General features: G+C 51.5%; 1 protein-coding gene and 1 long non-coding RNA gene across 4 annotated transcripts in view; one reads left to right on the top strand and one right to left on the bottom strand.

Moving 5' to 3' along the window:
* Window positions 1-12,434, bottom strand: part of LOC114010529 (uncharacterized) — a 60,792-nt gene that overhangs the window by 16,746 nt on the left and 31,612 nt on the right. For both annotated transcript variants that reach the window (XR_008748967.1, XR_008748966.1), the window contains 5 exons: window positions 12,159-12,371; window positions 7,867-8,033; window positions 7,081-7,172; window positions 6,786-6,996; window positions 5,414-5,537 (listed from right to left, as the gene is read on the bottom strand). This is a non-coding gene — a long non-coding RNA (uncharacterized LOC114010529). The remainder of the gene's footprint in view (window positions 1-5,413; window positions 5,538-6,785; window positions 6,997-7,080; window positions 7,173-7,866; window positions 8,034-12,158; window positions 12,372-12,434) is intronic.
* The window catches only part of TNR (tenascin R), a 78,129-nt gene that overhangs the window by 44,267 nt on the left and 21,428 nt on the right, over window positions 1-12,434 (top strand). For both annotated transcript variants that reach the window (XM_055815011.1, XM_055815010.1), the window contains exons 2-6: window positions 2,939-3,494; window positions 5,870-6,346; window positions 6,804-7,067; window positions 7,882-7,997; window positions 10,522-10,672. In XM_055815011.1, the coding sequence (XP_055670986.1) occupies window positions 2,999-3,494; window positions 5,870-6,346; window positions 6,804-7,067; window positions 7,882-7,997; window positions 10,522-10,672 (1,504 nt within the window). In that variant the 5' untranslated portion in view covers window positions 2,939-2,998. The remainder of the gene's footprint in view (window positions 1-2,938; window positions 3,495-5,869; window positions 6,347-6,803; window positions 7,068-7,881; window positions 7,998-10,521; window positions 10,673-12,434) is intronic.

The raw sequence follows: 12,434 nt of genomic DNA, 5'->3' as shown, positions 1-12,434 counted from the left end.
GAAGAGCAGGGAGAGGGAGGATTTCATTTCCCCATGTCTAAGCTGTTCCCGTAATCCTGCAAGGAGGCTGGCTTTGAAGCTCTGGCCCAGCTCGGCGCAGCTGGCTCATCGCCACAATTACTTCCACTCCAAGCACACACAAAAAAGCTGAGCGAGAGGCCAAGGAGCAGGTAGTTAGCCCCGAATGCTGACGAGTCAGTCAAAGGCAGCCGGTGCTAATTAGTCCCTGTGCCTTCCCCTGTCACGGTTGCCCCATTACACAGGGACAAGAAGTCTCTCCATGGGTCAGCCAGGGCCACCCAGGAGCCACTGGAAAGCCCAGAAGGCAGAGGAGGATTTGGGGGGTCAGAGTATGAGAGTCCAGCCCCAAATCGCCTCTTACAGAGCATCGACTCCACTCCCTCCCTCACACTGTCACCTCCAGCGCCCTCCTCCATTCTGTCTTTTGCAAGCATGGCCAGAGCAACCATGGCAGCCAAGGGGAAGGAGGAGAACACCCCGCCACAGAGTTATTTCTATTTTTCTTGCTTTTCCTAACACTAGAAAAACAGAGATCCTACCGAAGGAGTCCCAGGTGCCTGCTCACAAGAAGCAGGCATTAAGTAGGGAGCCAGGAAGAGAAGTGCAGCAGAAACATTGTGGTAATATGGGATAACAACCCTGTGAATGCTGTGAGGTGGCTGAATAGTTGTATTTTCTGGAGTAACATGATATTGTTGGAGAGAAACCAGTGAACAAATATTTTCATCCAGCAACAGGGCATGGGGGGAGGCATGACCATTTCCCAGGGAGCCGGAGAGTTGCTCCAGAGCAGAAGAGTCATTACGAGTAAGGGAGGGCAATTGCTCAGGATTATGGCACTGGCAGATACCAGCAGTCAGATGCAGTGAGCAGCCCCGAGCATGGCTCAGCTGTGGATCACAGTCGAACACGGCACTGTCATCCTCTCCCACACCCCCCTAAAAAACCCCCAAATACTAAATTGCTGGAGTATTGGCTGGGAGAGCACCCACCCTGCCAGACCAGCTCCCATGGTTTGGAGAAGATCCCAGATGAGTAATTTGGAAGCATCCATCACTGCCCTGCACCTCTGCTCACCATGACCAGCATGCCCTAGCATGGGGCAGATGTGAAACCCCAAGTCCAGACCCTACAGGGTCTGTACTAAATGCAGTTTGGGAGATTTGGCTTTAGGCAGCTTGCTGGGAACACTCAACCTGCCACTCCTTTCCACCTCCGTTTCCCAGTTCTAGCAACTGGTATCAGAGCTACTGCAATAGGCAACTGAGTCAGATCAGGTTGATGTCTCATCTCCTTTTGCCCTCAGATGTCCCAGAAGAAGGATCACGTTGCAGTGGGCAGATGTTGGCAATTTGCAGCTCTCCATGTAGTGGCCCTTCAAGGCAGGTCCCATTCAAACACGTCACCGCAGCACTCGGGCCTCTGAAGTTCTTGAGGTTTAAAGTCCTTCTTAACCCAGATAGTCCTATGGGCTTATTTGTAGCCTTTGAACCTGTACAAATGGCTAAGCCCTCTTACAGCCTAAATACAGAGTTATTAATGTGACTAAAACCAGAGTTATTAAAGTTAATTATGAATTAGGGCTGGACACTGCAAGAGGCATGTCCTGTCTTTGAGTAATACCTAAACCCCACAACTTCTTAGAGTTTTGGTAATCCTCAGCTCATTGCATCTTTTTACCAGCACTTTAAAGAGCCTGTTGCCCAGATGTAATGTGCCTGCTGCATCTTTTACACTGCTGGTGCAGAAAGAACCACAAAGCACATCTCCAGCGCTCACCAGTCCAGGTCCTACAAACGCAACACAGGTAGGGAGCCACAAACAGGGTGATTTACATTCCATCCTAAAATGCTGCAAGAAATCCAATCGAGCATTTGAGTCATTAGCTGGAAATCTTTAATTAGCTGTCCTGACACCGAAGCAAGTGCCAGGGCTCAGCTGAGAGCCTCTAACCATGGCACAATGTGCCCAAGGAGAAGCCACACTCCAGCAATCCCACCTGGCCTGCAGGGAAAGCACAAGGCAAACAGTATCTTTGGGTGCAATGACATTGCAGACACAGCCTCTGTGCTGTCCTGTGACGGACCCGGTGGTGATTCCTCATGGCAAACCACTTGGAGTTAAGTATTGGTCAGCAGATAACGGTCCCAGCAAGAGTAACGGGGCCAAATCCATCCACAGCACAACTGGGCTGGCACTGCTGATTTCAGGCTGGAGATAAATGCGGTTCTCGGAGGCTGGCTTACCATCCAGGGGCTCACGATCGATACCAGAACAAGAAGTTGTGTTGTCCCAAATCAAGGCAAGGTTAACTTGTAATCCAGAGCATGGGCAGGGTGTGAAGCCACTTTAACAGGAGGGATTTGTCTGCTCAGAGCATGGACCTGAACAAGCTGGAGCCTGCCTGTAATTTAACGGTGTTTAACATCAAGGCTACCGTTCCTATAGCTACTGGAGGAAGCTTAGCAACCCTGGCCGCAGCTCCTGGGGCACGGGAGACAACCGAAGGAGAGTGCAGGGATGTGTCACTGTCACCCATACTTTAACCCCTTGGACCCTACACACTGTACTGATCTGGCACTGAAGGCAGGTCCCATGCAGGGTGTTTCTGCTGAAAACGTGGCTGTTCAATGCTTTGTTAGTACCAGATCAACTGTTTCCTTACACACATACAAAAAAAAAAATAGCAACAAGAATCTGCTTCTGTCACTGTTCAAGGGCTATGGCAGGGTTTCCCCCCAGGTCACAGGCTCCACGTAGGGTTGATTTAGGCTCCATCAACACCAGCAGGACTGAGTGTGCCTCAAGTCAGCCCCATGTCTCCCTGGATGGCTTTGCCCAGAAGGACTTGCCTCTCTGCACTGAGCACAGTTTCAGGGCTAACACCAAGCATGCTCTTTTTCTTCTGTGTCCCCAGGTCCTCCCCGCGCTTGGCTGACCAAAGCTGGCTTAGAAGGCTCTTCCCTCTCCCAAGAAAATGGGGACTGACAGTGAAAACTCGGTCCTGAGGAACGTGCTCATCAGCTTCAATTTGCTTCTGCTGGGTGCCATCCTCAAGCCTTTCGAGTGCAGGGTGGAGGTGACAACAGAGCCAGCCAAGAGGCCGATGGTGGATGAGGAGGGCGGCCTTGCCAACTGCAGCCCACCCATCAAAGAGCAGCCCATGGTCTTCCACCACATCTACAACATCAACATCCCCCTGGATAGCTGCTGCTCATCCATGTTCAAGTCTTCGGCCGAGGAGGTGAGTTCAGAAGACGACCGGCTGGCAGAATACGCTGAGCAGACCTCCGACAGCGAGAGCCAGGTCACCTTCACCCACAGGATAAACTTGCCCAAGCAGGCCTGCAAGTGCTCCACCTCCCTCCCGTCCCTGCAGGAGCTGCTGAGCAGGATTGAGATGCTGGAGAGGGAGGTCTCCATGCTCCGGGACCAATGCAACTCCAATTGCTGCCAAGAAAATGCAGCCACAGGTAGTAACGCCATCCTGTTAGCGCTCGCTGGGGACTGAGGGTTCAAGCAAAAGGCAGGAGAGATAAATACAGAACGTGTGATGCCACTCAGAGTGGCAACAGAGAGAAACCCATGTTCACCTGTGATGTGGCTGCGGCTTTAGGGGAAAAGTTCAGCTTAGGTCCTCTGAGGCAGGAAAACCTCTGGGAGGGATTTGGCCACTCAAGTCCCCATGCCCCGCTTGCTGCAGAAACCCTGTAAGGGCCAGAGCTACATCCCCATTACAGACAAAATTAGAGCCGCCAAGGGGTGGGCAGGGTGACCTCCCAGCCCTGCAGTCTTTGCAAAGCTGTTAGAGACCTGCCACCGCTCCTGGGACAGGGAGGAGAGACGGAGCTGCTGCTCTCCTAAGCTGTCCCTGGGCTAAAGGCAGCACCGCAGGAGCTGGCAATAACCCCTTCATCTTCTCTGTAGGAGGAGTGAATCTGTATGAAAAGCTGAGTTTAAAAAAAATAAGAAGAGTAAAAAATCCAGGGAATAACTTCTGTTGCCATGAAAGATGCAAACAAAACCTATTACAAAGGCACAAAACCATCAATGGGATATTTCATCTGAATGGAAATATTTGTGGTTTGAGCCTCTCATTTCACCACGGCCATTCCTCAGAGCCAGGGAAGAAACATGCAGCTGAAATCAGGTGGGTTAGGAAAGGTTTGGGCTAGAGGCTGCATTTTGATAGCACAGGAGCCATCATAGTGATGGTTTTCCTTACATCTTGGGGAGGCTGGTAAGAGGGACTGTCCCAAAGGGCATCCAACCTTCACACGGCCCAGCCCTGCTTGGGGCTCTGACACACCAGGGCTCCTTGCAGGAAAAGGCCACCAGGCAAGGAAAGCCCCACAGGGCATCTTTCCAGGGCCTGCTTTTCAGGCCAAGAACAACAACAGGGAGGAAGAAAAATCAAAATCAACTTTTTCCCCCCAGTACCCAGTGCTTTTTTTTAAGTTTTGCAGCTACTAGTGTAATTTTTCCGGTGGTACCCCAACTAGGACACATTAAAATGAAATAGGTGCAACCCACACTCAGGTCAACAGAGTTGGATCAAGGGTGTGTGGGTTGAGGAGGAAGAAAATGGGAGGCTCGGGCTGACATCTCCCATTCCAGCCGCAGGCTCAGCCCACAGCCCCCCCTTCCCCCCCCATGTGACAGTCATCAGCTGCATTAATAATTAAGACAAAACAGAAAACACACATACGTGCCACCAGTGTGTGCAAAGCAAGGGTTAAAATCATCTAGGAAACTCCGTAGGAAAAAAACTGTTTTAAAGGAATTAATTTGAAACTCTGATGGGCCTATTTGGGTTACTTGCAGCATAGGCAGGCAGTCCCATTAAACATTCATCGCTTGGTGGAGTCTCCACTCCAATCGCAGATGCACTGAACTAAAACTGGAGTAATTTCATTTATTTTTACTGGAGCTGCTTTTAATTCACTGCACCACGAAGGAGATCGGGATCCCTACCCCACCACCCGAGGCGTTTCCCCAGGGAGAGCCGCCCTCTTCCAGCACACTTACAAGCATCCTCTCTCCTTTTGATAACTTAACTAGAGACTGAGATCTGAAGAAACCCTGATTGTCATTCCCAGCATTTGCAGTTTAGATGGGAAGCGTCCTGCAAGGTAACCCAAATGGGTCTGTCTGGCACAGCATGTAACTGAACCCTGCTGAGGATAAAAGCGGGACATAAGAGGTGGTGGCCATGGTGGCCACATGCTTTCCCTGCTTTCCCACAACCCTAGCACACCCAAACCCCTGATATTTTGTGCAAAGCCAATGGCTCCATGCTAATCAGGCTTTCCAGGATAGGGATGAAGATGATGTCTTTGGGTATATACTGGCTTTTTGTAGGATAGAGGGTGAGCAGACAGGGATTGCTCACCTGTAAAAAGGAACAGGGGGTGGAGAGGAGACAACAGGAGTCACGGCTGGTGCAGAGACCTTGGCCAGGGAAGGCTTTTTCCCAGTAAGAGGTCTAGGGAAGTTCCCATCGACTGGGAGCTGAGCTGAAAAGAAACCAAAGGGAGCACTTGTACCCCAACAAGGCTGATGGCACCCATAGCTATGGAGGCCAGCGCTCCCAAGGGGACAGACAAACTCCTAGAGACCCACCCAAACCACACCATGAGCCCGTATCACCAAATCTGCCCCTGCCAGCCCTAAATCCACCAGCTCCCCAGAGCTGGACGTGCTGAATCAGACAGAGGGTCATCCCATGCTTGCCCCACACGTCTCCCCCCTTCCCCACCGCCCATGGACGGGCTGACCCAGTGCCAACGCTGACCTTTTCCCACCTCCCACCTGGTGGGCTCTGACCCTCGGTCCTGCCTCCTTTCAGGGCAGCTGGATTACACCCCGCAGTGCAGCGGCCACGGGAACTTCAGCTTGGAGTCGTGCAGCTGCGTGTGCATGGAGGGCTGGGCGGGCAGCAACTGCTCCGAGCCCCGCTGCCCCCGGGGCTGCTCCAGCCGCGGCGTCTGTCTGGAGGGCCAGTGCATCTGCGACAACGACTATGGGGGCGAGGACTGCTCCCAGCTCCGCTGCCCTGCCGGCTGCGGCTCCCACGGGCTCTGCGTGGATGGCGAGTGCGTCTGCGAGGAGGGTTTCGCCGGGGAGGATTGCTCCCAGCTGCGGTGCCCCCACGACTGCTCAGGGAAGGGCCACTGCGCCAACGGCACGTGCATCTGCCAGGAGGGCTATGCCGGGGAGGACTGTGGGTGGCTGCACTGTCCCAACGCCTGCAGCGGCCGTGGGGTCTGCCAGGACGGTCTCTGCATCTGCGAGGAAGGCTATGAAGGGCAGGACTGCTCAGCAGGTAGTGGGGGCATGCAGGGGGAAAGCCAGACCCTAACGTATGAGCAAGGGCTTCAGAGTTCCCAGAGCCCCCTAAGAGCACCATGAAGCCTGGGAGAAACTCCCATCCAGCAGAGCATGTCACACAGGACCTGCTCAGGCCCCGCAGTTTGACCACCTTCCTGTTGTCCCTGTCCCCAGAGACACCATGGGCAAAGGTTTGCGAGGCAAGCAAAAAGCCAGCAAGTTCCATCCCAACATCAGTGGCAAACCCTGGGTGCAACAGCAGCAGCAGTCAGTTTCTCCTGAGCCTTTGCCTTGCTATAGCACTGAGTACAACCACAGATAGCACGTAACCCCCAGCTCAAAGCCCATGCCCGTGTCCCACCAGCAGACCCACACACCCTTCCCCATGGGGGGGTGGGAGGATAAGCCACACACACCCTGACGCTCTCCTTAACCTCTGCCCTTCCCATCAGTGGCTCCTCCTGGAAACCTGCGAGTGACGGGGATCAGCGACAGCTCCATCGAGCTGACCTGGGACAGCCCCGGGGCAGCCACCGAGTATGTCATCTCGTACCAGCCGACGGGGCCAGGGGGCATCCAGCTCCAGCAGCGGGTGCCCGGGGACTGGAGCAGCATCACCATCACAGAGCTGGAGCCAGGCGTTGCCTACAACATCAGCATCTATGCAGTCATCAGCGATGTCTTGAGCACCCCCGTTACCTCCAAGGTGATGACCAGTAAGTATCCTACCGCACTTGTCACTTGGTAACCAGATAACCAGAGGTGATGCTCAAGCTGTCTCGCTTTTTCCACAAAAACCTTCTAGCAGTAGAAACTTGAGCCTTCAAAAAAAAAAAACAAAAAAAAAAATGGGGATATTTTTATCCCCATTTATATTTGTACGGGAATATAGGAAAGCAGGAAATACGTCCACCCTCTGCAGAAAGACTTAGTCTGGATGACAACCTGAATGATTAAAAATCAAAGAAACTTTCAGTGTTTGACAAAAGCCCCCAGAATACGGCCCAAAATATTACACTTTTCTCCTCATAGAAAATATCACGATACATTGCAGAAGTCACAGGTCATCCTCCCACTCCTGAACAGGTTGCCCATGGTGAATCCCCACGACATGGGTGATAGTGCAGCAAGAGGGGCTGCCTCTGTGCATCGAGACATACGTAGTCCTGACCAGGACTGTGATGCACAGAGGAAAACAGGAATATCAAGCTGTAATGGCAACCTGCAGAAAGGTTCCTCAGAAAATAAAGATACAGAGGGCAGGGGAAAACACAGTAACTATACAGACACCCCCTTTGCAACCCCATCGCTCACTCTGTGTGCACAGTAATGCAGTGTCCGGCAGCCCAGGCATTTCCCTCTTCTCCCCCCAACCCACGCTGAGGAGGGACAAAGGGGCTCTGCTAACAGCTACCAAAAGGTTCCCCATTGTTGTTGCCCAGATAATGAAATACCCACAGGGAGCAGGGTGGGGATGGGCAGCACCCGCACACCCCTCCTGCTCTGCTCACCCACCCTGCTCCCTTCCAGACCTCGCCACGCCGCAGGGGCTGACGTTCAAGACCATCACAGAGACGACAGCGGAGGTGCAGTGGGAGCCCTTCTCCTTCCCCTTTGATGGCTGGGAGATCAGCTTCATCCCCAAGGTACCGCCGCCACATGCATGGCATCACCTAGTCACCCTAAAAACACCGAGCGAACGGATCCTAAATCAGCTTCCAGTTACCCCCGCCTCACAAACCTGACCTCTGTTTGCAATTTGTGTGCTTCGCCTCGGACAGCCCCAAACACCTCAACCTCCAACTGCCAGCTTCAGGTTCCCCAGTAGTCTGGTGTCAACACATACACATTCTCTAAGAAATTCCCCAATAAAATCAAGGCAAATAAATAAATAAACCTTCTAGCCTTGCTGCCACCTACCATCACACACACACCCCTTTTTTCCTTCCACATCCTTTCCCACGACCCTTCCTCCTCCTCCTCTCCCTCGCCCCTGCTCTCTGCACGCTAAGCTACCCAAAGCAGCCCGGCTCAAACCAAGCAGCTGCCGGCTCTCAGACAACAACCTTCAGCATCCCCGAGTCACACGCACAGCTAATTCCTGCCACGGAATTTTAATCACAGGTAGAAATTGTGCCAGAAAAGATGAAAGGATGAAAATGTTGCCCTAAATATCGCAAATTTTCTATGCACGGCAACAAAAATTGTACATCAAGTATTTCATCTATATTCATAATTTCTACACCATTTAGCCCTAAGTATAGCTTCAATTGTATATAGAGCCTCTTTACAAGAGCAGTCAAGCCCCAGCAGTAAAAGAAATGCTGATTAAGTGCTCAATTATGACGTTTTCACTTGTACAAAACCCTTGCTGGAGTCAAAGGCAGCTCTGGGCAGAGGAGAATTTTAAAACTTGGCCCCAAAGTTTTAAATGCTCTTAACTGTAAAGGGCCATTATGCAGCATGAAGCAAGGGCCCAAGTGCTTTAAATAACTCAGTCCCTCATTTCCAAAAAAGGCTGGAAGGATGCAATTTTGGTACATCTACACACAAATTCTGTCAGAAGTCAAAGTTCAGGTACTACAGATACAAACTCCAGGATAATTTTCATTCACCGGTGGGATAAAAGCCCAAATGATAAGGCAACATCAGGGAAGAGCATTTCATAACAAAAAGTAGCTATCTTGCCAGCATTTCACTGATACTCAGGAATTAAGCTCAACAGCATCCCCCTGAAGCAGATAAATGGGGATAGATCCATTTTAGGGTGATGAATCACCAGGATAGAAGCAAACATCTCCCTGCAGGGTCAGAAACGATAGGTTTTTCTCAAGCCAGCCCAAAAATACAAACCATTGGCCCTCCTTTCCGTTTTTAAGCTTTACACTTAAAACCACACAGCAACATTTCAGGATTTCAAGGAAGAGATAAGGTGCGAAAGGATGGCAGCTCCTGGGTGCAGGTTTTTGGAGCAGGGAAAGGATGCAGCTCTTTGGGCTTTGAGGTTCTTGCACCCATCGGTCAAGCGCATGGTCCTGCAGCGTGAACACTCACGCCCCTGCTTATTGACTGCTGAAATTGTATTCACTGAGTCTCCATCACAGCTTTTCTCCTAAAATAAGGCAGAGGGTGCTGTCTCCTTCATTGCCTGGAAGCATCACTGCCTTGGGCAAACTCTAAACCATTGCCACACCCCAAATAAAACTGAAACCAAGTCCCAGAGACTAAAAACAAGAGAGTTATAACAGCAGCAGCACAAATAACCTCTACGAGCAAAATCAAAGCTCACTCTGTCTTCCCAAAAACTGGGCAAGAGGATGCTACTTTGGTCTTCAGCATCCCCGTGAGGCTGCTCACACCCTCCCACAGAGCAATCCTCCTCCTGTGGTCCCCGCAATGCTTTTGCCCCCCAGAAGCCGGGTCAGGCAGGGATTGCCTGTCAGCTGCGTGTGCTGGGGATGGGGTGCGAAAAAGGTGAAGCAAAGACAGATTTATAAAAGAAAATTAGGAAAGGTAAGATGGCAATTTATGGCTAAAATGGAAGATTTCCTGTTTAATGAGAAAAGAGATTAATATGAATTGAGAGCTATGTGCAAAGATTTGTTTAGCGTGTTATTAGTGAAGACAGCGGCAAGAAAAGATCCTTTGTCCAAACACTGGCAGGAAAGGTGACATTTGCAGTTGCTTAAAGCCTTACAGTTTTTCAGAGCAAAACCACAAAGTATAATGAGTTTAATAAAGATATGTAAAAAGCAGGGGATGGCAAAATAAAGACCTTACTGTTTCATACCCATATATGAACAACAGAAGGTTCCTGGCACCTGAATAGTAGGAAAAGGAGTCTAGCCCAGGCTTTGGTTTTATTGTCTTTTCTCTTCTGGAGAACAGCAGACACGCAGATGGCAAAATACAGAAGTTAGGGGTGGGGAGAGAAGGGATGGGGGAGGATTTCTCAGCCCAGCAATGTGAGTGCTCCATGTTGGTGGGTGACTTCACCCGGGGTTTCTGCACCTCCATAGTGGAATGTGCCAGGGTGACAACACGATTTGGGGATGCAGGGCTGGGCGGGGAAGGTTGCAACGTGGGGACCACCTTCTCACCATGCATCAATCCCCCCAAACCAGCTTTTTCAGTTGTGTTTTTTTAACGCTTATTTCTGCTCCCTGGCAGAATAATGAGGGCGGTGTGATCGCTCAGCTCCCCAGCACCGTCACCACCTTCAACCAGACAGGGCTGAAGCCGGGGGAAGAGTACACCGTCACTCTGGTGGCCCTGAAAGAACAAGCCAGGAGCCCTCCCACCTCTGACAGCGTCTCAACCCGTGAGTGAGCCTGACCCTGGGCAGCACGGCAGTGCCCAGGGCTTGGTCCCCAAAATAAGGTCCCATCAGCAAGAACAGCCCAGCACTGCATGGCAGGGCTGAAACTAGCACAACTCAACTGCCCAAGCTACAGGTGCATCGCAGAAACACCTTCTTCATGCAGTATCTCGTCCCTCTCCCTCCCAAAGTGCTGCAAGCACAGAAACCATGGCGAGGTTAATGGGGTTGGGAACGAAGGCTTGGGTCCACTGTTATTACATAGCTCTTCTCCACTAATCTCACAATTTGGAGGCTGAACGCCCCCAAGAAACATCTCTATAAATGTATCGCCTGCACATATATAACAGATTAAAACTCCCACCTGCTTTTGTGCCACTAAACACCCTCTACTCCCAGCAATTCAGGCAAATCAGGCAGCAGGACAGGGAGCCAGGAGCAACAGCATGTCCCTTCCTAACCAATTTCTTTGGCTGGTCACTGGTCCACCCCATAGGCTGAAGGAAATTCAACTGTATCTTCTCCTTGCCGAAGGAGATGTGGTGATGGGCAGAGCTCACAGGGGAGAAAAGGCTCTCCATGTCAGATCTGCTGCAGTCTGCCTTGGCAGCCAGGCAGATGTCTACCTCCATCCAAGTTGTTGTGAATGGAATCGGCATTTAAATAGCTGCCAGAGGGTTATAACGAGGTGACGCTCTCTTCGGGCTGCTAATTTGAGGCAACAGTGAGAGAGAAGGGAGCAACCCCCCACCAGCAGCAGCTTGCTGCAGGTCTGAGCTTCCTCGGCACAGTCCTCCTGCCTTGCCTCCACGCTCAGCTCAAAGTGGCTTAACAGAGACATCTCCTGGTCAAGCCCAAACCTTCCTTTCCCTAAGAAGACAGCAAAAAATAAAGGCTGGTACTTCAGACTCTGCAGTTGACCTTTGCAGGGGATCGCAGATGGAGTGGTGGGCTCCCAGCTCCCTGCTCCATGAAGGTGTCCCCATGCTGGTATGTCTGCCTTCCTCTGGGGCACACCCCATAGCTTTGCCTCCATCATCCTTGTCCTGCCTCAGCACCTTGTGCCGGGATCGAGCAGCAAAAGCATGGATTTATGCTGCACAGCTAACTAGAACTTGATGCTCCCCAGCATCACCTGGATGACTGGACAACATGAAGTAGTTGGAGATTTCAGGGTTTGGATAAGCATGATGTGGTCCTGGCCAAGCTGGACAGCCAGCTTGTACTTAAACACTATGCTTCCCAGCTGTCCTCCCTCCTCCATTGCTGTTTTACCCCCAGACCTCACCCCATTGCTCCCATTTCTCCCACATGTCTTTTTCTAACCCTCCCTGGTCCTTCCCACCCCTGCCCACACACATCTCCCCCCGAACTTCCCACCCTGGGGTGCAGCATTCAGCACATCCTTATTACATAGTGTCATTTTCTAATATGTACTTGCATGCAGTATAGCCTGAATTACAGAACCAGTGTGGGGTTTTTCACCCACCTTGTGGTCATGTAAGTGGTAAAACGGGCTGACCGGCGGGCTCCAGGCATCAGTGCTGCCATGGCACAGGAGCGATGGCCGGGCTTGGCCCATCCATCCACCTGCGCAGCAGTGAGGTCCTGCTGGACTCAAAGCATCCATCACCTGGGCTTAAGCCCATGATTTGCAGAGGTCAAGTGTTCCCAGATGAGGAGGAGGGAAGGGCCCAATTCTCTGCAAAAGAAAGCAGAAATGTCCAAAATGATCTCCTGGTAGATCCCCAGTATGAATTTAACT

Source organism: Falco peregrinus, chromosome 10 (genome assembly GCF_023634155.1).
Source record: "Falco peregrinus isolate bFalPer1 chromosome 10, bFalPer1.pri, whole genome shotgun sequence".
Taxonomy (NCBI): domain Eukaryota; kingdom Metazoa; phylum Chordata; class Aves; order Falconiformes; family Falconidae; genus Falco; species Falco peregrinus.
The sequence above is the reverse complement of the archived record's forward strand: the minus strand, read 5'-3'. Positions and strand labels throughout refer to the sequence as shown.